General features: G+C 42.2%; 1 protein-coding gene across 1 annotated transcript in view; it reads left to right on the forward strand.

Annotated features, from left to right (window-relative positions):
• The window catches only part of naalad2 (N-acetylated alpha-linked acidic dipeptidase 2), a 151,807-nt gene that overhangs the window by 24,790 nt on the left and 103,345 nt on the right, over nucleotides 1-23,672 (forward strand). The window contains exons 4-6 of the mRNA XM_072577777.1: nucleotides 4,373-4,474; nucleotides 21,606-21,731; nucleotides 23,313-23,499. Coding sequence (XP_072433878.1) covers nucleotides 4,373-4,474; nucleotides 21,606-21,731; nucleotides 23,313-23,499 — 415 coding nt within the window. The remainder of the gene's footprint in view (nucleotides 1-4,372; nucleotides 4,475-21,605; nucleotides 21,732-23,312; nucleotides 23,500-23,672) is intronic.

The raw sequence follows: 23,672 nt of genomic DNA on the forward strand, positions 1-23,672 counted from the left end.
TCTGATGGGTCTTCTTATAACCATCATTATAAATGGTAAGGTTCTCTAAAATATGTTTTCAGTCATGTTAAACAGACCGAATTAACTCCTATTGATGCCTGTTTGAGTCCGGCAACCACAAACTGCTGTCTGAATCCAGCAGTTACCAGGTACAGCAGCTGGTGTGTGCGGAGAGGAGAACAGTCAATTCTTATAACTTCACAAGTTACTTTATTAATGTATTAAACCATGCAAGTTATGTCTTATATGTTCTCTTACAAATGAGAGCTTATAAATTTTCCCACAAACTGAATTAAAAATCTATTTATGTATCTACTCGAGTCCCTGACATATCCTGAACAGTCTCAGAACACAAAAGGTAATACCCAATCTGGATAACCATTTTAGTGCTGCTGAGGAGGACTGATTGTTGACCACACGCTGCTCTTTCTCTCTCCTCATCCCTGATGTAGGGTCTGATTTGCGAGGGTTGGTCTCTGGAGTTATTGCTGCCTGTAAGCCTCAGAGATCATCTTTTAATCTCTTGCCTTATCTTTCTCAAGTTGTAGTGCCTTTTTCCTGTTGGCGGAGGCATATCTGCATATCGCATGTCTTTACCTTATTGGCTTCAGACCAAGGAGCTAGGTAGTATTACGTCATTGCCTCTTGTCCAAATAAGGCTTCTGTATTACCTCACCTTACTTACTTTTTCTGAAGAATATGGTTGATACCAAGCAGGACCTGGACTCTGATCATTCTCAGTTCACATGCTGTTTTTTCCTGTGTGTTGGGAGATATTTTTTATACTGAGGCCTAGTATAAATCCCAGCAATTAGTACCTCTGTGTCTCTGCAGCCTCCTGGCTACCATTTCATTTTCAGGAGCATTTTCAGAGAGACTTGTCCCCATGTCTCTCTCTGGCCTTCCTTGATTTGGATATACCCCCGATTTTTTCCATATCACTGTGATTAGTCTTTTAATAACCATCGTTATAAATGGTAAGATTCTCGAAAATATGTTTTCAGTCATGTTAAGCAGACTAAATTAACTCTACTCCTAAATACGTGAAAGTTTCTCTATCATAAAATCATAACACTTGCACGCCCAAATAAAACATTTCAAAAAGTGAGGCTTTTTTTATCTTAAGGAAAGCAGACTGATAAAATAAATGTTATAAATCCAGAAAAGACATTGTAACTAACACTGTTCATGATATTGAAAATAATTTCATAATGGCCATGTGATTAAAATGTTTTGTAAAGAAAACCACTTCATTTTGAAATTCATAATCAATTGGGTATCATAATGTTACAAAATGGCTCCTAGATATCACATGAATATCCTTCTGAATTTCAACTGGTAATGGACTAGACTACTTATCTCCAGCAGGAATAACAAGATGCTTTTTGAAATAGAATGAATATTTCCAAAGGTACCCCAAAACCCCTTGGGATCTTCAAAGCTCATGACAACCTAACATTTGGAACCATCAGTGCTAAGAGCTGTGGCAGCCAGAAGTAAATTACCTTGACTAAAAGCCTAAAGGATAGGGTCTCTGCCTCAGACCTGGCATCACAGCATTAATATGGAAGATTGGTTCATCAGTTTTTGGTTAGCACCAATGTTAAGTTTTAGGTCATCCTGTAAACAACCATGTTGAGAAAAAATGGAGGGCGGCACCTTTAATGTGGTGCCTTTATTTAAGAAAGATTGTAAGGAAAAACTAGGGAACTATGGTCTGGTGAGCCGGATATCTGTGGTGGGTAAATTGTTGGAGGAAATCCTAAGATACAGGACATAAATGTATTTGGAAAGGCAAGGACTGATTAGGAATAGACAACATGGCTTTGTGCATGGGAAATTGTGTCTCACTAATTTTATTGAGTTTTTTTAAAAGTCATCCATGAAGATTGATGAAGAAAGAGTGGTGGATGTTGTCTATATGGACTTCAGCAAGGCATTTGACAAGGTTCTGCATGGTAGTCTGGTTAGTAAGGTTAGATCACATGGAATCCAGGAAGGATTAGCCATTTGGACACAAAATTGGAACAAATGTGAGGGACGCAAAGGGTGGTGGTGGAGGTTTGCTTTTTGGACTGCAGGCCTTTGACCAGCAGTGTGGGCATAACAAATAATACAAGATGTAAATCAGTGAGTGAAAGAGAAATAGATTATTTTTATTTTGCAATGAGCTGCTGTGATCTAGACCAGAGCCATTTTTTTTAAAATGAAAAAATTCCTTCTGAGATTTTTCTTGAGGGTTACTTGTTGGTTTGCCAAGGCTACTTTCTCATTCTTTTTAGCTTATTTGCTAGGCACTGCAGTCATGCAGTAACAGTGCCTCTAAATTTGTGTTGACTTAAAGAATATTTGCATTCAGAAGCAGAAATAGAATAATTCATCAGCATCCTCAATAGGTATTGGGTTTCCATTAAATTTAAAGTCAAAATGCATCAGCATTTTTCAAAATAACTGACAAATAATTCTACGCAAACAACCATCACTCTTCCATCCATTTTTATCACACATGCACAAAGCTGCAACACATTGATTTAGCAGTTACAACCCTGTTTACTACATCTGATTTCAATCTCAAATTTAAAATTGAAGTGTATTCATTATAAAAGGAGCCACTGCATTTTTTCCAAGTATTGTAGCTTCATAATATATACCACCTTAATATAGACATTCATTTGAAAGGAATTCATTACCTCAGTTACCTCCATCCCAGTTAGCTGAACATTCCTTTGTGGAAACGTTTGAAACTTCTATCACTCTTTTGCAGTCTCAATCTCGCTGTCCCCTTGTAATTTCCCTCTTTCCTAACAGTTCTCTTGTCGACTCATTCTCCTGGTTTTGCCTAGCAGATACTCCAATCTCTACCTGACCGACAGAACTCCTGGATGTGGCAAAAGATCTTTGTGGTCTCAGCAAAAGTCCACTAAAGCAAAGATCCATCTTACCCCCTGCCAGCCTCCGCTGCAGGCAGCAATAATTATCTCCCTCCCATCCTCAAGCTCTCGGTCAATACTCAACTGGCAGACAATCTACTGACAACTCCCTTACTGCCAGCATTTGCTTCACTAGGGAGTCTGTCTGCAGCAAGCATGGAACCAGCCTGTAATTGGAGGAGCAGTTGATCACCATTTTCTTCCATTCTTGTGGGAGCAAGTTTTCTCTGGTTGCTGTCCCCCATGAGTGCAATTTCCTGGATATTCTGTGGACTTTTGAACATGTATGTTGAACCTTGATCTGGAAAACATTATCTGAAAGAATGTTGAAATAGCTAATATCAGGTGTCATGGTGATTCAGTAGTTAGCACTGCTGCCTTACAGTGTCTTAGACATGGCTCGATTACAGCCTTATCTGTATGAAGTTTGCATATTCTCCCTATGTCTGCGTGGATTTCCTCAGGGTGTTCCAATTTCCTCCAAAAGTCCAAAGATGTGCAGGTTGGATGGCCAAGGTAAATGTGGGATTTTGGTAGGGTTGGGAGCTAGGTCTGAATGGGATGCTCTTCAGAGAGTCAGTTTGGATTCAACGGGCTGAATTGCCTGTTTCCGCACTGTAGGGATTCTATGCTAATGATCAATTCCAAAATATCACATAAGTCAGCCTTAAAATAAATACTTTATTATTTGTAACTTCAACTAAAGTTATTTACTCTCCAAAACCTATAGTATTTTGACTCCACAGTGTACATAGACTTTAAAAAATGATATCCCTGCCCAGATGTCAGCCTGTTTGGTGGGGAACACTCAGTAAGAGGCTGCATCCATAGATAAGGCACTTTTAGCTGTTAATGCTGAGTGAGGAAGCCTGATCTCCGACTTCAACGAATCATGATTTGAAACCTTTAGATTGCAGAGGTGGGGGAGTAAGTAGCTTAGTAGCCTGTGGGAAAGCACTTCTTATCCTCATCTCTGAGTAGTGCAGGAAGGTACTCCCCTCACTCCAAAACTTGCTTTGCCTCTTTTGTGTTTCTGAGTTTAACAAAACCTGTAAACTCTGGGCTTCAATCTGCAAGGATTTTGAATATAATGCTGCAACCTCCTTTTACCACATTTAGGTGAGTAGCCCATCCTGCTGGGAGCAGGTTGGCTGCCTATACTATGTCCTGCTGTATTCAATCTAGATATTGATGGTGGAAGTAGGTTGAGGTCAGACTTGAGATGTTATCATATTTAGAATCTCCACCTCGTGAAATTTGGAGGTTTTTAAACCATTACACAAGACTCATGTTGCTTTAGCTGTGAGATAGGCAGGAGTCAGATAAAAAAAACTGAAAAGATGTAACAAAACCACAATTTTAATTTCATACAATATCAAAGTAACAGAAGCTCTCTAATAATTAAATACACAAAAATAACAAAATGTTTACTTTATCTTCAGATCTTCAACACATCTTTCTTTGAACCGCTACCTCCTGGATATGAAAATGTAGAAGATCATATCACGCCCTTTAATGCCTATTCGCCAGCTGGCGTACCAATGGTAAGTTCATCTCTCTGTGGAAGTTCTAGGAAAATAATTCATTTGCATTGCACCACGTCCAGCTATGATATATAATACCGCTGAAGAATGCTGTCATGAACTGCTCCCAGAAAAATTGCAATAAGTCTTATGTGAATGAATCTCTTCTCCTGTATCTAATGAGTTAAACATTGCTCAGTTTGCAAATCTTAGAAACATTTCATAATTCCATTGCTAGTATACTTTCCAAAGATTTGCTACTTGACTCAGCCAGAATTATGTATAAGAAACAAATTATTTCCTCATCTCTCAAATGTAAAGATGTCATAGCTGATTGAATATAGTGAGAATCCTCTGGGGAAAAATATTTGAAATTTAGTTTAATGAGTCAATTTCTCATACTTAAAATTTAGGCAAGTCTAATATTGCTTGCATGTTTTTTAAAATGTTATTGGGTCTTTCAACCTAAAGGAGAAAGTGAGGACTGCAGATGCTGGAGATCAGAGCTGAAAATGTGTTGCTGGAAAAGCGCAGCAGTTCAGGCAGCATCCAAGGAACAGGAGAATCGACATTTCGGGCATAAGCCCTTCTTCAGGAATGAGGAAAGTGTGTCCAGCAGGCTAAGATAAAAGGTAGGGAGGAGGGACTTAGGGGAGGGGCGTTGGAAATGCGAATGGTGGAAGGAGGTCAAGGTAAGAGTGATAGGCCGGAGTGGGGTGGGGGCGGAGAGGTCAGGAAGAAGATTGCAGGTTAGGAAGGCGGTGCTGAGTTTCAGGGATTTGACTGAGACAAGGTGGGGGGGAGGGGAAATTAGGAAACTGGAGAAATCTGAGTTCATCCCTTGTGGTTGGAGGGTTCCTAGGCTGAAGATGAGGTACTCTTCCTCCAACCGTTGTGTTGCTATGGTCTGGTGATGGAGGAGTCCAAGGACCTGCATGTCCTTGGTGGAGTGGGAGGGGGAGTTGAAGTGTTGAGCTACGGGGTGGTTGGATTGGTTGGTCCGGGTGTCCCAGAGGTGTTCTGTGAAATGTTCCGCAAGTCGGCGGCCTGTCTCCCCAATATAGAGGAGGCCACAGCGGGTGCAGTGGATGCAATAGATGATGTGTGTGGAGGTGCAGGTGAATTTGTGGTGGATATGGAAGTATCCCTTGGGGCCTTGGAGGGAAGTAAGGGGGGTTGGTGTGGGCGCAAGTTTTGCATTTCTTGCGGTTGCAGGGGAAGGTGCCGGGAGTGGAGGTTGGGTTGGTGGGGGGTGTGGACCTGACAAGGGAGTCACGGAGGGAGTGGTCTTTTCGGATTGCTGATAGGGGAGGGAAGGGAAATATATCCCTGGTGGTGGGGTCCGTTTGGAGGTGGCAGAAATGACGGCGGATGACACGCTGTACATGGAGGTTGGTGGGGTGGTAGGTGAGGGCCAGTAGGGTTCTGTCCTGGTGGCAGTTGGAGGGGCGGGGCTCAAGGGCGGAGGAGCGGGAAGTGGAAGAGATGCGGTGGAGGGCATTGTCGACCACGTCTGGGGGGAAATTGCGGTCCTTGAAGAAGGAGGCCATCTGGGTTGTACGGTATTGGAACTGGTCCTCCTGGGAGCAGATACAGCGGAGATGAAGGAATTGGGAATATGGGATGGCGTTTTTACAGGGGCAGGATGGGAGGAGGTGTAGTCTAGATAGCTGTGGGAGTCGGTTGGTTTATAGTAAATGTCCGTGTTGATTCGGTCGCCCGAGATAGAAATGAAAAGGTCTCGGAAGGGGAGGGAGGAGTCTGAGATGGTCCAGGTGAACTTGAGGTCGGGGTGGAAGGTGTTGGAAAAGTGGATGAACTGTTCAACCTTCTCGTGGGAGCACGAGGCAGCGCCGATACAGTTATCGATGTAGAGGAGGAAAAGGTGGGGAGTGGTGCCAGTGTAGCTGTGGAAGATGGACTGTTCCACATATCCAACGAAGAGGCAGGCATAGCTGGGGCCCATGTGGGTGCCCATGGCGACTCCTTTCGTTTGGAGGAAGTGAGAGGATTGGAAAGAGAAGTTGTTCAGGGTGAGGACCAGTTCAGTCAGTCGAAGGAGGGTGTCAGTGGAAGGGTACTGGTTGGTACGGTGGGAAAGGAAGAAGCGGAGGGCTTTGAGCCCTTCGTGGTGGGGGATGGAGGTGTACAGGGACTGGATGTCCATGGTGAAGATAAGGCGTTGGGGACCAGGGAAGCGAAAATCATGGAGGAGGTGGAAGGTGTGGGTGGTGTCCCGAACGTAGGTGGGGAGTTCTTGGACTAAGGGGGACAGGACCGTGTCGAGGTATGCAGAGATGAGTTCGGTGGGGCAGGAGCAGGCTGAGACAATGGGTCAGCCGGGGCAGTCAGGTTTGTGGATTTTGGGCAGGAGGTAGAAATGGGCGGTGCGGGGTTGTGGGATTATGAGGTTGGAGGCGGTGGATGGGAGATCCCCTGAGGTGATGAGGTTATGGATGGTCTGGGAGATGATGGTTTGGTGGTGGGAGGTGGGGTCATGGTCAAGGGGGCAGTAGGAGGAGGTGTCTGCGAGCTGGTGTTTAGCCTCAACGGTGTAAAGGTCGGTGCGCCAAACTACTACCACGCCTCCCTTGTCAGTTTTGTGTCAGGCGGTGGGGTAGTTAGCTCAGGTCAAGGAAGGTGTTTTCACTTTAGGGATGTTGGAGATAGTCAGATCAGAGGATAGGTGAGTCATATTGGGGAGGCAGCACAATCTGGTTATATCAGGGGCAGCTGTTTGGTTGGTTGGGGTGCTATTGACTAGGGTCAGAAAATAAATGGTTTGGTTAGGGATGAAAACAGCTTTAGTCAGGGACTAGTCGGGATGGTTTGGGATATAATGAATTGTCACAAACAGGGGTGATGAGGGAGTACTTGTTGAATCAAGGGGTTATTAGAATTAGTTTGATAGTGTGGCTGAGATCTTTGAGTCTATGTGTGGAATGTAGTGAGTTGAGTTCTGAAGTTACACCGATGATTAAACTCTGTTGTATTTTTATGGTAATGTATACTATGGTTATCCATTTCTGGGTATGGAGCATGCATCTAGCTCAAATTTCCAGCTCCGAAATCAGGGTAAGACATTCATGTAGTGTTTGGAACAGGAAACATCAGCCCATCAGAGTTTTCAACTTCCCGGGTAATTACGGTGCATGCCTGTGTGTCAGGGGTTCTGCAGGGTCCTGACACAACTGGTGTCCTAGTGGGCAGCATGGTGGCACAGTGGTTAGCACTGCTACCTCACAGCGCCAGAGACCCGGTTCAATTCTCGCCTCAGCGACTGACTGTGTGGAGTTTGCATGTTCTCCCCGTGTCTGCGTGGGTTTCCTCCGGGTGCTCTGGTTTCCTCCCACGGTCCAAAGATGTGCAGGTTAGGTGAATTGGCCATGCTAAAATTGCCCGTAGTGTTAGGTAAGGGGTAAATGTTGGGGTATGGGTGGGTTGCGCTTCGGCGGGGCAGTGTGGACTTGTTGGGCCGAAGGGCCTGTTTCCACACTGTAAGTAATCTAATCTAAACTCATTTGCTTCAGTTCACATTCACCATTCTGAATCACAGAGGACCCAGGCCATAATTTTTGTCAGTGATCAACCTCATCTGCAACTTATGGCTGTGAGGACCTGAAATTAATTTGAAAAATCTTGTCAAATGGACTTTGAAAAATGCTGTGGTAAGGTGCACTACAATTTCTAAACAGCATAAGCCATTTTCCATGTGAAAGGTTAAGGTCAAAATGATAGGAATGAAAAATGAGCATATCCTGGGAATCAAAAATTAATTTAGTTTAATTAAATTGGTATGAGGAGCTGAATATTATTTAAATGGAGAAAGACTTCAGAAAGCTATAGAAGGGTCTCGTGCATATTTCAGAAAAATTAGCGTGCATATTTTTCTTTTGTTCATTCATGGGATGTGGGCATTGCATTTATTGCCCAGAAGGCAGTTAAGAGTCAACCAAGTTGCTATGTCTGGGGTTCCATATAGGCCAGACCGGATAAGGATGGCAGATTTCCTTCAATGAAAGACTTGAGTGAACTATGAGTTTTCTGACAATTATCAGTAGTTTCATGGTCATCATTCGACTCTTAATTCCAGTTGTTTAAAAAGATTGAATTCAAATGCCATCATCTGCCATAGTAGAATTTGAATCTGGGTTCTCGAGACATTACCTGAGCCTTTGGATTAATATACCAATGATAATATTCCGAGGTCACTGACTCCTTCAGCGGGTAATACTGAAGGCAAAGTGAATCTTAACGTTTATTTCAAAGGGAATGGTGTATAAAAATTAGAATATTTTGCTACAGCTATTCAGTGCACTAGTCAGATTGTAGCTGAAATGTCTGACTTGTGAGTGAATTAATGTGTCTCAGTTTGGGATTTTAAAGGGATATAGCTTATGTTGCACAGTAGTCTTGAGAAATCCATTTTTGTTGCCAAATGTTAAAGAATACGTTTGTTTACAATAAGTAGAGCTGTTTTCTTGATTACCAACACGAGAGCGTATTCTCCTGCCTGCAACAATATTCCAAGTGCCAGTGACCTGGAAAATTTCTTCCTTGCCTGGCTGTGGAGTGTCACAGTGAAGTGCAGATTGTGGTCCCACATTTCCTAAGCCTAAAATGCAACTGAGGTGTTGGTGTCTAAGCTATTGCTGAGACAATGCTCCCTCTGAGGCCTTGGTACACCCAGTTTCAGAAGTTAAAGAGGTTGCTTCTGCTTCTCAGAACAGTTCTAAGGAAGGGTCACTGATCCTGAAACGTTAACTTTATTTCTCTTCACATTTGCTGCCAGACCTGCTGACCTTTTCCAGCAACTTCTGTTTTTGTTTCTGATTTACAGCAGTTCATTCAGTTTTTATTTTGCTTCTATGGGAGCCTATTGTTTCACTGTGATAATGGTGAGCAGGTATGGTGACACCTGCAAGACAAAAGTGAGAGAAGGCTTCATAGCCCATAGTTAGAAGTGGTATATGAAGAATGATACTGTCACAAAGCTAGTCCCTTGTTTTTTCTAAAAGCTATTCCTTGGTTCAAGGAGACTCTGGCCTTGATTTTTTTCGGTGGGACAATAAACCAGGCTGGGCTCTAATCAGTCTGGTTTGGTACAGAGATGAAAAGGATTTTGAGAGGCCTTTTGTTCATATGTAAAAGGATGAAACTTCAGGCCAAAATGGTCATGTTTTAGAAGTGACCTTTATAATGAATGGGGAGTGGTCAGCTCTTTAGCTGGGCTGAGCAGTTTTAGTTCGGTCTTGAATTGGGAAGTTCAACAAGGAGCTGTGTGAAAACTCTCTCTTTTCTGCCCTTCAACTTCAACCTGTAAGCATGTATTCCATTTAGACTGTTTTTAAAGGGAGGCTGCTTATTGGGACTGTCGTGTATATTGGAACAGCATAATTAAGTCTAGTTGGATAGGCTGAGTTCTATAGGGGTTTTTTATTTTTTCTTTGTGTTTCATTGTGTAAATTTGTGAATCAGTTTTTGTCTGTTTTAAAATCTAGTAGTCAACCTAGCTAATTTATTCCGGGTAATTTCCACTGTACACTTACTGAAACAAATTGCAAAGTTATGGTCTGAGGCTGCCTGCTTAAGAAAGTTTTGAGTGGTCTGGCCTAGTCCATAACAACACTGACAGCAGGATTATTATGAGAAGCAAAGTGGATACAGAATAAACCTACTGATTTGGCGGGGCATGGACCCTTTGGCATCTCTGCAGGAATAGTCCTGGTTGTCTTCTGTAAGGGCCATGATTTTCTCTTCATGGAAGTGATGAGTGTAATATTAGGCATTGTGCACTCATACAGGCTCTTTGTGTGTTGTTATGAAATAAAGGGAGGAATGAATGAGATAAATGTTGGTGGCACAGCTGCCTTCTAGATGGTAGAGGTTATAGATTCTTAAAAGTCATAGAGTCATAGAGATGCACAGCATGGAAACAGACCCTTCCGTCCAACCCGTCCATGCCGACCAGATATCCCAACCCAATCTAGTCTCACCTGCCAGCACCGGTCCATACCCCCCAAACCCTTCCTATTCATATACCCATCCAAATGGCTCTTAAATGGAGCAATTGTACCAGCCTGTACCACTTCCTCTGGCAGCTCATTCCATGCATGTACCACCTTCTGTGTGAAAAAGTTGCCCCTTGGGTCTCTTTTACATCTTTCCTCTCTCACCCTAAACCTATGACCTCTAGTTCTGAACTCCCAGACCCCAGGGAAAAGACTTTGTCTATTTATCCTATCCATGCCCCTCATAATTCTGTAAACCTCTATAAGGGCACCCCTCAGCCTCCGACTCTCCAGGGAAAACAGCCCCAGCCTGTTCAGCTCTCTTTATAGCTCAAAACCTCCAACCCTGGCAACATCCTTGTCAATCTTAACCCTTTCAAGTGTCACAACACCTTTCTGATAGGAAGGAGACCAGAATTGCACACAATATTCCAACAGTGGCCTAACCAATGACCTGTACAGCCGCAACATGACCTCCCAACTCCTGTACTCAATACTCTGACCAATAAAAGAAAGCATACCAAATTCATTCTTCACTATCCTATCTACCTGTGACTCCACTTTCAAGGAGCTATGAGCCTGCACTCCAAGGTCTCTTTGTTCAGTAACACTCCCTAGGACCTTACCATTAAGTGTATAAGTCCTGCTAAGATTTGCTTTCCCAAAATGCAGCACCTTGCATTTAGCTAATTAAACTCCATCTGCCACTTCTCAGCCCATTGGCCCATCTGGTCAAGATTCTGTTGTAATCTGAGGTAACCTTCACTGTCCACTACACCTCCAATTTTGGTGTCATCTGTAAACTTACTAACTGTACCTCTTACGCTCACATCCAAATCATTTATGTGAATGACAAAAAGTAGAGGACCCAGCACCGATCCTTGTGGTACTCCACTGGTCACAGACCTCCAGTCTGAAAAACAACCCTCCACCACCACCCTCTGTCTTCTACCTTTGAGCCGGTTCTGTATCCAAATGGCTACTTCTCCCTGTATTATGTGAGATCTAACCTTGCTAACCAGTCTCCCATGGGGAACCTTGTCAAACACCTTACTGAAGTCCAAATAGGTCACATCTAGCCCTGCCCTCATGAATCCTCTTCGTTACTTCAAAAAACTCAATCATGATTTCCCACGCACAAAGCCATGATGACTATCCCTTATCAGTCCTTGCCTTTCCAAATACATGTACATCCTGTCCCTCAGGATTCTCCCCAACATCTTGCCCACCACCGACATCAGGCTCACTGGTCTATAGTTCCCTGGCTTGTCCTTACCACCCTTCTTAAACAGTGGCACCATGTTAGCCAACCTCCAGTCTTCCGGCACCTCATCTGTGACTATCGATGATGCAAATATCTCAGCAAGAGGCCCAGCAATCACTTCTCTCGCTTCCCATAAAGTTCTCAGGTACATATGATCCGGTCCAGAGGATTTATTCACCTTTATGCATTTCAAGACATCCAGCACTTCCTCCTCTGTAATGTGGACATTTTGCAAGGTGTCACTGTCTATTTCCCTACAGTCTATATCTTCCCTATCCTTTTCCACAGGAAATACTGATGCAAAATACTCATTTAGTATCTCCCCCATTTTCTGTGGCTCGACACAAAAGCCACCTTGCTGATTTTTGAGGGGCCCTATTCTCTTCCTAGTTACACTTTTGTCATTAATATATTTGTAAAAACCCTTTGGATTCTCTTTAATTCTATTTGCCAAAGCTATCTCATGTTCCCTTTTTGCCCTCCTGATTTCCCTTTCCTTTATACTCTTCGAAGGATTCACTCGATCTATCCTGTCTATACTTTACATATGCTTCCTTCTTTTTCTGAACCAAACCCTCAATTTCTTTAGTCATCCAGCATTCCCTATACCTATCAGCCTTTCCTTTCACCCTGACAGGAATATACTTTCTCTGGATTCTTGTTATCTCATTTCTGATGGCTTCTCATTTTCCAGCCGTCCCTTTATCTGCGAACATCTGCCCCCAATCAGCTTTCGAAGGTTCTTGTCTAATACTGTCAAAATTAGCCTTTCTCCAATTTAGAACTTCAACTTTTAGATCTGGTCTATCCTTTTCCATCATTATTTTAAATCTAATAGAATTATGGTCGCTGGCCCCAAAGTGCTCCCCCACTGACACCTCAGTCACCTGCTCTGCCTTACTTTCCAAAAATAGGTCAAGTTTTGCACCTTCTCTAGTAGGTACATCCACACAGTGAATCAGAATTTTTTTTCGTACACACGTAACAAATTCCTCTCCATCTAAACCCTTAACATTATGGCAGTCCCAGCTTTTGTTTGGAAATTTAAAATCCCCTACAATAACCACCCTATTCTTACAGATAGCTGAGATCTCCTTACAAGTTTGTTTCTGAATTTCCCTCTGACTATTGGGGGGTCTGTAATACAATCCCAAGAAGGTGATCATCCCTTTCTTATTTCTCAGTTCCAACCAAATAACTTCCCTGTATGTATTTCCAGGAATGTCCTCCTTCATCACAGCTGTAATGCTATCCCTTATCAAAAATGCCACTCCCCTCCTCTCTTGCCTCCCTTTCTATCCTTCCTGTAGCAGTTGTATCCTGGAACATTAATCTGCCAGTCTTGCCCATTCCTGAGCCATGTTTCTGTAATTGCTGTGATATCCTAGTCCCATGTTCCTAACCATGCCCTGAATTCATTTGCCTTCCCTGTTAGGCCCCATGCATTGCAATAAATGAAGTTTAATTTATTAGTCCTACCTTGAACCTGCCTGCCCTGACTGTTTGACTCACTTCTGTTCTCAACTGTACCAGTCTCCGATTGATTTCTTTCCTCACTATCTCCCTGGGTCCCACACCACCCCCACCTCCCCCCAACCTTACTAGTTTAAATCCTCCTAACAGCTCGAGCAAATTTCCTTGCCAGTATATTAGTCCCCTTGCAATTTAGGTGCAATCCGTCCTTCCTGTACACATCACTTCTACCCCAAAAGTGATTCCAGTGATCCAAAAATGTGAATCCTTCTCCCATATACCGGCTCCTCAGCCATGCATTCATCTGCTCTATCCTCCTATTCCTGCCCTCACTAGCTCGTAGCACCAGGAGTAATCCAGATATTACTACTCTCGAGGACCTCCTTTTTAAATCCCTGCCTAACTCTCTGTAATCTCCTTTCTGAATCTCAACCTCTTCCCTTCCTATGTCGTTGGTTCTGATGTGGACAATGACCTCTTGCTGGCCCATCTCACCTGTGAGAACATTCTGCACCCTCTCTGAGACCTCCTTGATCCTGGCATCAGGGAAGCAACACACTATTCTGACTTTTCGCTGCTGGCCACAGAAACGTCTGTCTGTACCTCGGACTAGAGAATCCCCTAACACAATTGATCTTTTGGAACCTGATGTACCCCTCGTTGCATTAGAGCCAGTCTCAATACCAGAAACTTGGCTGTTCATGCGATGTTCCCCTGAGAATCCATCACCCCTTACATTTGCCAAAACAGCATACTTGTTTGAAATGGGAATAGCCACAAAGGTCTCCTGCTTGGGAGCCACAGTGAATTTTTGTGTCTTTTAGATGGTACACACTGCTGTTATTGTGTGCCATTGGTGGATGGAATGAATGTTTTGTCAGTGTGGTGCCGAACAAGCAGGCTGCTTTGTCCTGGCTGGTAGCAAACTTCTTGAGTGTTGATTTGGAGATGCCAGTGTTGGACTGGGGTGTACAAAGTTAAAAATCACAGAACACCAGGTTATAGTCCAACAGGTTTCATTGGAAGCACACTAGCTTTCGGACGCTCCTTCATCAGGTGTTAGCGGAGGGCTCGATTGTAACACAGAATTTATAGCAAAATTTACAGTGTGATGTAACTGAAATTATACATTGAAAAATTGATTGTCTGTTTAGCCTTTCATCTGTTAGAATACAGTGATAGTTTCACTTCTTTCATGTGTAAATCACAAAACCATTTTTTAAAAGTTGCATTCGCGGGTTAGCTGGTGTTAGCCCCCTGTGTTCTCTGTCTATGACCTGATGTTTAGATTGATTCTAATCTAAAAAGTGAGATAACAGAGTTTAACATAAATTCATGCAGTTTTTGAGTTCAGAGTTCTACATGAATGCATGCAGTTTTTTAGCAAAGTGCAATGTAACTCTGCAAGTACAAATTCACCGCACAAAATGTGTGCATGTGGGTGTGGGTGTGTGTGTGTGTGTGTGTGTGTGTGTGGAGTGAGTGCAGAGTGTCTTAAGTCTGTGAGGGGGTGCATGTGTGAGTGTGGGAGTGTGTGTGGGTGTCTGTGTGTACCTGTGTCCGTGTGTATGTGAGAGTGTATGTGTGTAGGAATATCTTGTGTGTGTGTGTGTGTGTGTGTGTGTGTGTAGTGTAATGGTGATCACCTGTAATGTGACGTGAACCCAAGGTCCTGGTTGAGGCCCTCCCTATGGGTACCGAACTTAGCTATCAGCCTCTGCTCAGCCACTTTCCTCTGCTGCCTGTCCCGAAGTCCACCGTGGAGGATGGTCACCCGAAGGTCTGAGGCTGAATGGCCTGGACCACTGAAGTGTTCCCCAACTGGGAGGGAACCTTCCTGTCTGTTGATTGTTGTGCGGTGCCCATTCATCCGTTGTCGTAGCCTTTGCTTGGCTTCCCAATGTACCATGCCTCCGGGCATCCTTGCCTGCAACGTATAAGATAGTCAACATTGGCTGAGTCACTTGTGTACCTGCCATGTACAAGGTGGGAGGTGTTCCCTGGACATAGATACCACTATTACGCGTGGGAATGGGACGAATGGGACCCGCACAACAATCAACAGACAGGAGGGTTCCCTCCCAGTTGGGGAACACTTCAGTGGTCCAGGCCATTCAGCCTCAGACCTTCGGGTGACCATCCTCCAAAGTGGACTCCGGGACAGGCAGCAGAGGAAAGTGGCTGAGCAGAGGCTGATTGCTAAGTTCGTACCCATAGGGAGGGCCTGAACTGGGACCTTGGGTTCATGTCATATTACAGGTGATCACCATTGCACTACACACACACACGCGCGCACACACACACACACCTACACACACACAGACACACATTCCTACACACATACAGACACACACACACACACACACACACTCCTACACACACACCCTTATAGACACACACTCCCACACTCTCACATGCACCCCCTCACAGACTTAAGACACTCTGCACTCACTACACACACACATACACACACACACACACTTTCTCACACTCTCAACTCCTACCCCAGACACACACACAGACGGACAAAGACCCACATGCGCACACACATTTTGTGGGATGAATTTGCACTTGCAGAGTTACGTTGCACTTTGCTCAAAAGCTGCATACATTCATGTAAACATCTGAGCTCAAAAACTGCATGAATTTATGTAAAACTCTTATCTCACTTTTTAGATTAGAATCAATCTAAACATCAGGTCATAGACAGAGAACACAGGGGGCTAACACCTTCAACATATTGTCTAGCTATCACCATTGTTAACAGCTAACCTGAGAATGCAACTTTTAAAAAAAAAGTTTTGTGATTTACACATGAAAGAAATAAAACTATCACTGTATTCTAACAGATGAAAGGCTTAACAGACAATCAATGTTTCAGTGTATAATTTCAGTTACATCACACTGCAAATTTTTGCTATAAATTCTGTGTTACGATCGAGCCCTCCACAATCACCTGATGAAGGAGCATCGCTCCAAAAGCTAATGTGCTTCCAATTAAACCTGTTGGACTATAACCTGGTGTTGTGTGATTTTTAACTTTATTCTTGAGTGTTGTTAGAGCTGTACTTGTCCAGACAAATGAGGAATGTGCTTTGGAAATCGTTAACAGTCTTTGGGGAGTCAAAGTCAGTTTCTCGCTGTAGTATTGATATCCTCTGACTTGCTCTTGTGTGTCTATATGTCTAGCCCACTTCAGTTTCTGGTAAGTTGAAACATCCAGGAGGCTGGTGGTATTGAAAGTGAGGACAGATTTCTCTGGAAATCTTCCCTCTCTCTTCCAATGCACTTCCCTATAGCCAGAAGCAGCCAAAGAAGTAGAAATAAAAATATGAATGGATACATGCAAAAGAAAATCACTTGACCTTGATTAACCCTGAGACAAAGTTCATTCCTTCCTCAGGTTAAGTATGTCTTTTTATTTGTAAATGCACTTTGGTTTGGAACATATCGTGAATGAATTATAGCAGACCTTTCTAGTTCTGATTGTTTCAGAAAATAGGAGAGTTCATGTTCTAATGATTATTACAATGATTGTCACAAACAACAAAGGATTAATTGTGCTGTGCATATTTAGAGAGACTTCCTGAAAAATACATTTCTAGATATTGACAGTTAAGTGTTACCAGTTCCAGTAGGAGACAATTTCTGACATGCCTTGTATTATTCAATGTTTAAAACATGTAAATATTTTCAAGAACTTTGGAAAAGTGTTAATACTGTGTTTATATTATATGAAGGTTTGAGACAATTTAATTTTCCATTACAAGAACACCAATTTAAAGATGTGCAGGTTAGGTGAATTGGCCATGCTAAATTGTCCATAGTGATCAGGGATGTGTAGGTTACGTGCCTTAGTCAGAGGTAAATGTAGAATAATAAGGTAGGAGAATGGGTCTGGATGGGTTACTCTTCAGAGGGTTGGTGTGGACTTGTTGGAACAATGGCCTGTTTCCACACTGTAGGGATTCTGTGATTCTATGATTCCATGAATTCCAAAGAAACAAAACTCTGTGTATTGTTAGATATTTCTTCCTGGTGGCTGAAACATCTGTGGACAATAATAAAACATTTGCTCTGCACAGGTGAGCTGAAAAGTTAACCCATCCCAGGTAGATTATGTTGCCCCATGGCATTATTTTACATCAATGCCAGTACGCTGTTACAGTGGAAAATGAGATCAAGATTATTTTTGGGTAGATCAAATGCCTTTGATACTGCCACTGGGAGTGAAGGAAACAATTCAGACAAAGGGTTTTGGCCTGAAACATTGACTTTTCCTGCTCCTTGGCTGCTGTCTGACCTGCTGTGCTCTTCCAGCTTCACATCTGTTGACCACAGTGCTTTGTTTATTGTCCAGCACCTCATTAGAATTTTGTCCTTTGAGACTACCTAAAGCTATCAATTGGTTGCTGTATTTGTAGACTCATGATACATGATCTGCCCATGCCACAACATAGAGATGGACCTTACTCACCTGAACATCAGGTAGGGTTGTGCTACCAGGCTGCTGGCTATTCCTGAGATTATAAAGCAGCTTAGCAGTATCTACAAAATCACACAATGCAGCCAGTTTTGTATTCTTAAAGACTTTGTTGCTTTTTAAGGAAGCTGCAATTGATTACAAAAGGCTACCATAATGGAATACAGGATGCTGCTGAATATTTAGCTGCAGTTGTAAACAAGGAATTTGAGGAGGTTCCATGTGTGATGATGCTACTCCTTTAGCAAGGCTATGTTGTCCTTCTTTTTCAGGAGGTCTTAAAAGTATAGGTTCCGAAAAGTCTAGACTTGCATGAGCTTTAGGACTAGTTTGATTATAGCTAACAGATGCTACCTCAGGTAAAAGGCTTTCAGGTTTAAAAAACAATCTCTTGTACAATGCAAGGGGAGTTGCCAGTTCTTTCAGCTCAGCTTTTCTCTGATTTGCTTTTATTTTAGCAGCCCAACTATTCACTGAAAGCAGTCAGGCAGTTTCAAAGCTGTTGAACCCAAAGAAGCAGGTCCATGCTCAACTTTCTCTCTTTCTCTCTCTCTCTCTCTCTCTCTCTCTCTCTCTCTCTCTCTCTCTCTCTCTCTCTCTCTCTCTCTGGCACCTCTCCTGTAAGACCCCATGTTTGATTTTACTTTTTGTCCCAAGGATGTTTATCAGGATTGTTGCAAGTATTGGGAACAGCATCATTTAAGTTGGCATGATCTATTGGGTTTTTGGATAGGTTAAGTAATTCAGTATTCTGTTCTCGTTTGTTTGTGTTTCATTTGGTAATCTTGAAAATAAATTCTGGTTTGTTTGAAACTAAGTGGTTTGGTCAACTTTCCTGGAATATCCACTTTACATCTGCTTAAAAAAGCTAGCAAAGTTAGGGCCCGGACTACTTCCTTGAGATGTTTTGAGGGGGTCTAACCTGGTCGTTAAGATGTGGCACTGAAAATCTTAGTGATGGAGATGACAAGAGGAGAGATGTCACTGATCCATATGTCAAAGAGGTCCTGAAAGGACCACTTCAATAGGGAAAGTAGACCACCATCTCCTTCAGGATTATCTGCAGCTGCTCAGTGACATCCTTGACCTGGCATGAGGAAGACAAAGCAGCATCTTGGAGTCACATTCTTGAACCTGCATCCCCTCTGAATCTCCTGCTCCTTACCTTAAATATATATCCCTAATCATTGATCCCCATACCAATAGAAACATTTATTCCTGTTTACCCTGTCTTTGCTCATAATTTTATACATCTCCATCATGTTCCCTGACAGTCTCCTGTAGCTTCAAGGACACAGCACCAAAATGTCCAGTCTCGAAGATACTTTTGATTTGATTTATTGTACATCGATAGAGTGAAAAGTTTTATTTTGCATGTAGTACAGGCAGATTATATGATACAAAGCGCATTGGGGTCATAGAACAGAGAGAAGAATATAATATTATGGTTACAGAGAGTTTAAAATTTTAGAGGTCCATGATTTGGGTCTGACATTCTGTCGGGCATTTAGAAAGTTTCTTACTTGCACTTAATCTATGTTGTTGGGCTGGAAATGTGTTGAAGGTGAAGGGGTGGAGTGGAACAATACATGACCATGTGTTACGATATGGCGGTGAACACTTCTGTTAATTAAACCAAACACCCAGAAAAGCTCACCTCGCCTCATAATCTGTGACAGAGAGCTCCCAAATTTTTCTGTTTAAAGAAAATAATATCAATTTATTCTTTAACTTTAAAAGTGAACATTAAACAACAACTATTCACAACTCTAAGCCCCCCATTTCTCTTAATGGCTTATTACCAGCCTCAAACTCTATAACAATAAATAGTTTCAATAAAATTACTTATTAAAATTACATCAACTTAATTTCAAAACCATGTAGCGGCTGTCACCTTGTGTGTCTGTCGTCTTCTAGCTCAAGATCTCCCTGGGTCGCCTTCTTTCTTTTTACTGTGAACATATTTCATATGAAAAGGTACCTTTTGATAGTGTTTCCCAAATTCTTGGATCTGTTTGATGGCAGTTGCTCTGTCTGATTTTCAAAATGACTGTCATTTTTATATCCCCAACATCGGATTGTCTCATTGGTTCAACATTGGCAAAGCAATAAATTCAAAATCCAATGGAATTTAGTATCTTGGGGCATAATTTAAACTGGTTAAATTTGAATTCTTGTCAAAACAGCAACCAACACAGGTGACTATTTCACAGCAAAATGTTACATATTTTCAATTTTGTAGTACACTCTAAGACTGGTATCTAGTTATATGACTGTTCAGAACAGCACTCACTCTGTCTTAAAGATATAGTACATGCCTTCAACTGCGTAACATACGTTAAGCTTCAAGGTATCAATTGAAAAGAGAAGGATTACTACTAGCCACACTTAGAAGCCTTTTTGGAGGAAATTTGTTTCTGGAGTTGCCTTTGTAGAACACCAATCTTCATATCGCAGCCTCCAATAAAGGTACATTTGTAGGCCAACCTGAATTTGAACTGTCGACTCTCCTCCTCCGTTGCTGCCTGACTGGCTGTGCTTTTCCAGCACTGCACTTTTTGATTCTGATCTCCAGCATCTGCAGTTCTCACTTTCTCCTCTGAAAGTCACAACAGGCAGATTTTTTTCTTCAAAGTCAATTTCAAGTTCTACCAACTGCCACAACAGGATTCAAACAGAGGTTCCTATGGAGCTAGATCTCTGGATTAATAGTCTGGTGATAATACCATTTTCCTGCAACATCAGACAGCTCTAGGACACCTAATATTTGACAGTCATTTGTTTTACAAGCTAAAAATGCAGATAACTGTTGAAAATGAACCCAGTGTCTCTAGATCAATGGCACTTTAGGAAATAAACTGTTTTTGCTGGGGTTTTCTTTCAGGAAAAAACCTGACCATAATATACTTTGGCTTTAATGAAAATTTTTCACTGTCAAAATGTAATGTGTCAAAAAATATATATATATTTCAGAGTCTTGGCAGGTATTTGTTCAATTTGTGAGGCAGCAGTGCTAACCACTGTGCCACCGTGCCGCCCACAATGTGACATGCACCTTCTGCAAGGATTCTTTTTGAAACCCTTATTGTACAATTCTTTGTCCATCTCTAGGTGGAAATTGGTCTTATTAAAATAACATATTCTTTGCTTAGGCAGTGTGAAAGTTTCCTTCACCTCATTTTCTTTTCCTTGTGGCTGTCTGTTTTAATGAGCATGATATGTTGTTAGTTACAGTGTCCTGCTTGCTTAACTTCAAAAAGCAGAACATCTTTGGCCTCCAGTTCTCATGAAGGTGGCTTTAGTTGCCACAAACTATGATGAATATAAAGTTAGTGATACATTTTGAGTAAACGGCATCTCTAATCCAATTTGTTGCTATTCTTCATTTAATGCAGTGTAATGTATTGCTGTGGCCAAGTTGTTTTTGGTTATTTTAAATTTAGTTCATTACTAGGACGGCACAGTGGCACAGTGGTTAGCACTGCTGCCTCACAGCGCCAGAGACCCAGGTTCACTTCCCGCCTCTGGCGACTCTGTGTGGAGTTTGCACATTCTCCCCGTGTCTGCGTAGGTTTCCTCCGGGTGCTCCGGTTTCCTCCCAGAATCCAAAAAATGTGCAGGTTAGGTGAATTGGCCATGCTAAATTGCCCGTAATGTTAGGTGAAGAGGTAAATGTAGGGGAATGGGTCTGGGTGGGTTGCGCTTCGGTGGGTCGGTGTGGACTTGTTGGGCCGAAGGGCCTGTTTCCACACTGTAAGTAATCTAATCTAATCTAAAAACTTGTCATTTTCAAATTTAGAAACTACTTCAAATTCAAAGCCAAATTCAAACTTAATTCTTCATTATGTTATCTGTGAATATCTGTTATTAAAAGAAGTATTTGCATGATTCATTTGGATGTGCCATCACATTTCTGTGCAGGGTGATTTAGTTTACGTTAACTATGCTCGAACTGAGGACTTCTTTCAGTTGGAAAGAGAATTGGGTATCAACTGCACTGGAAAAATTGTGATTGCGAGATATGGGAAAGTCTTCCGAGGAAACAAGGTACAAATATGTTGTTTATGTTGATTTGAAATATTCTGTATCTGCAGCAATACTATGATCAGCAAATAAATAATTTTATTTTGCTTTGGGAGAGAAAAGCTGCCTTAATCAAATTTTCCAGTTTCAAAAAGAAACTTGAAAGGTTATAGAGCACCTTCAGAGAGCTTTGTGTAATATATGGAGGAAGTATGTTAAGTGTTGAATGTAAACTGGCTACAGTTTTAATTATAGTTCAGAACTATTTCAGAAAAGGACTAATAATATACATATTCAGAAGAGCTTTTAAAGAAAGAGTCTTTTATAAGTCTCCATTTCAGATTTTTTCAGCAATCTCAGTATTTTACAAAACCCACACAGTAATGGAATACAACAGATAAAAGCAAAAACTGTGGATGCTGGAAATCTGGAATAAAAAACAGAAATGCTGTAGAAACTCAATAGGTCCATTGCATCTGTGGAAAGAGAAACATCAGCTATAAATCAAAGTGTGAAAAGGAAAATGGGTCAGCTCTGCTGAGAATTAAGTTAACCAGACACCAGGAAGATTAGGTCATGACCTGCAGATGTGTAACTCAATATTTAGTCCTAGAGTCTGTAAGGTTTTCCCTGTCTTCACTGTCCAAAGCCCCAAACATACTTTTTTCAATCTAGTATACTATATTCAATGTTCACAGTGCAGTCTCCTTTGCAGTGGTGAGGCCAAATGCAGACTGAGTAATTGCTTTGCAGAACACCTCTGCTTTGTTCGTAGGAATGACCCCAACCTTCCAGCCGCTGACCATTTCAATAAATCGCCTTGGTCCCTGGGCCTATCTACAGTGTGGGCGGCACGGTGGCACAGTGGTTAGCACTGCTGCCTCACAGCGCCAGAGACCCGGGTTCAATTCCCGCTTCAGGCGACTGACTGTGTGAGAGTTTGCACATTCTCCCCGTGTCTGCATGGGTTTCCTCCGGGTGCTCCGGTTTCCTCCAAAGATGTGCAGGTCAGGTGAATTGGCCATGCTAAATTGCCTGTAGTGTTAGGTAAGGGGTAGATGTAGGGGTATGGGTGGGTTGCGCTTCGGTGGGGCGGTGTGGACTTGTTGGGCCGAAGGGCCTGTTTCCACATTGTAAGTAATCTAATCTAATCTAAAAACTCAACTCAAGCTGGAGGAATAATATCTCATTTCTTTCTTCTAGGGCACTCTCCAGTCTCTTGAAAGAAGAGTTGGAAGATGAATTATATTGGAGCCAAAATGTTAACTTTGTTTCTCCCTCCAAAGATGCTCCAAGAACTGCTGAGTTTCTTGAGCACTTCGCTTCCACTTTATATTTTTAGCCAAGCTTTTCTAGTAAAACTACAACACTGGGCATCTAGCAAACAATGTTGAAAATTACCTAGGTGTGTTCTGTTCACAAAAAGCAAGAGAACTCCAACATAACCAATTACCAGAGACACATGCAGCACTTTCTTTTAGATTAATTCCTTGTTTTTATTTAAATGTTGTGAACTGTTCCTGTGTTTGGACAAATAAACCAAAGTTTTTTTTTTAAGCATAACTTGGATTTTCAGCTTTATACATCATTCTTCCTATTCACTAGGTTAAGAATGCAATGAAAGCAGGTGCTAAAGGAGTCATCTTTTTCTCAGACCCTGCTGATTACTGTGCACCAGGGGTGAAACCTTATCCAGATGGCTGGAATCTTCCTGGAAGTGGTGTCCAGCGTGGAAATGTATTAAACCTGAATGGAGCTGGAGATCCTCTTACTCCAGGCTTTCCAGCTAATGGTAGGTTCTAGAGCAAGCAACTGTATTCTTGAGTAAGACAAAATGAACTGCTACATGTAATTATTTTAAGCAGTGTAATTTGCTTGATATCTGGAGGAATGACTTGAACAAATGAAAAGTTAATTATATATAGTGGAAGATGAAAATATGGGCACAGTCATTCTGTAATTGTT

The sequence above is a fragment of the Chiloscyllium punctatum genome, chromosome 9 (assembly GCF_047496795.1).
Source record: "Chiloscyllium punctatum isolate Juve2018m chromosome 9, sChiPun1.3, whole genome shotgun sequence".
Classification (NCBI taxonomy): domain Eukaryota; kingdom Metazoa; phylum Chordata; class Chondrichthyes; order Orectolobiformes; family Hemiscylliidae; genus Chiloscyllium; species Chiloscyllium punctatum.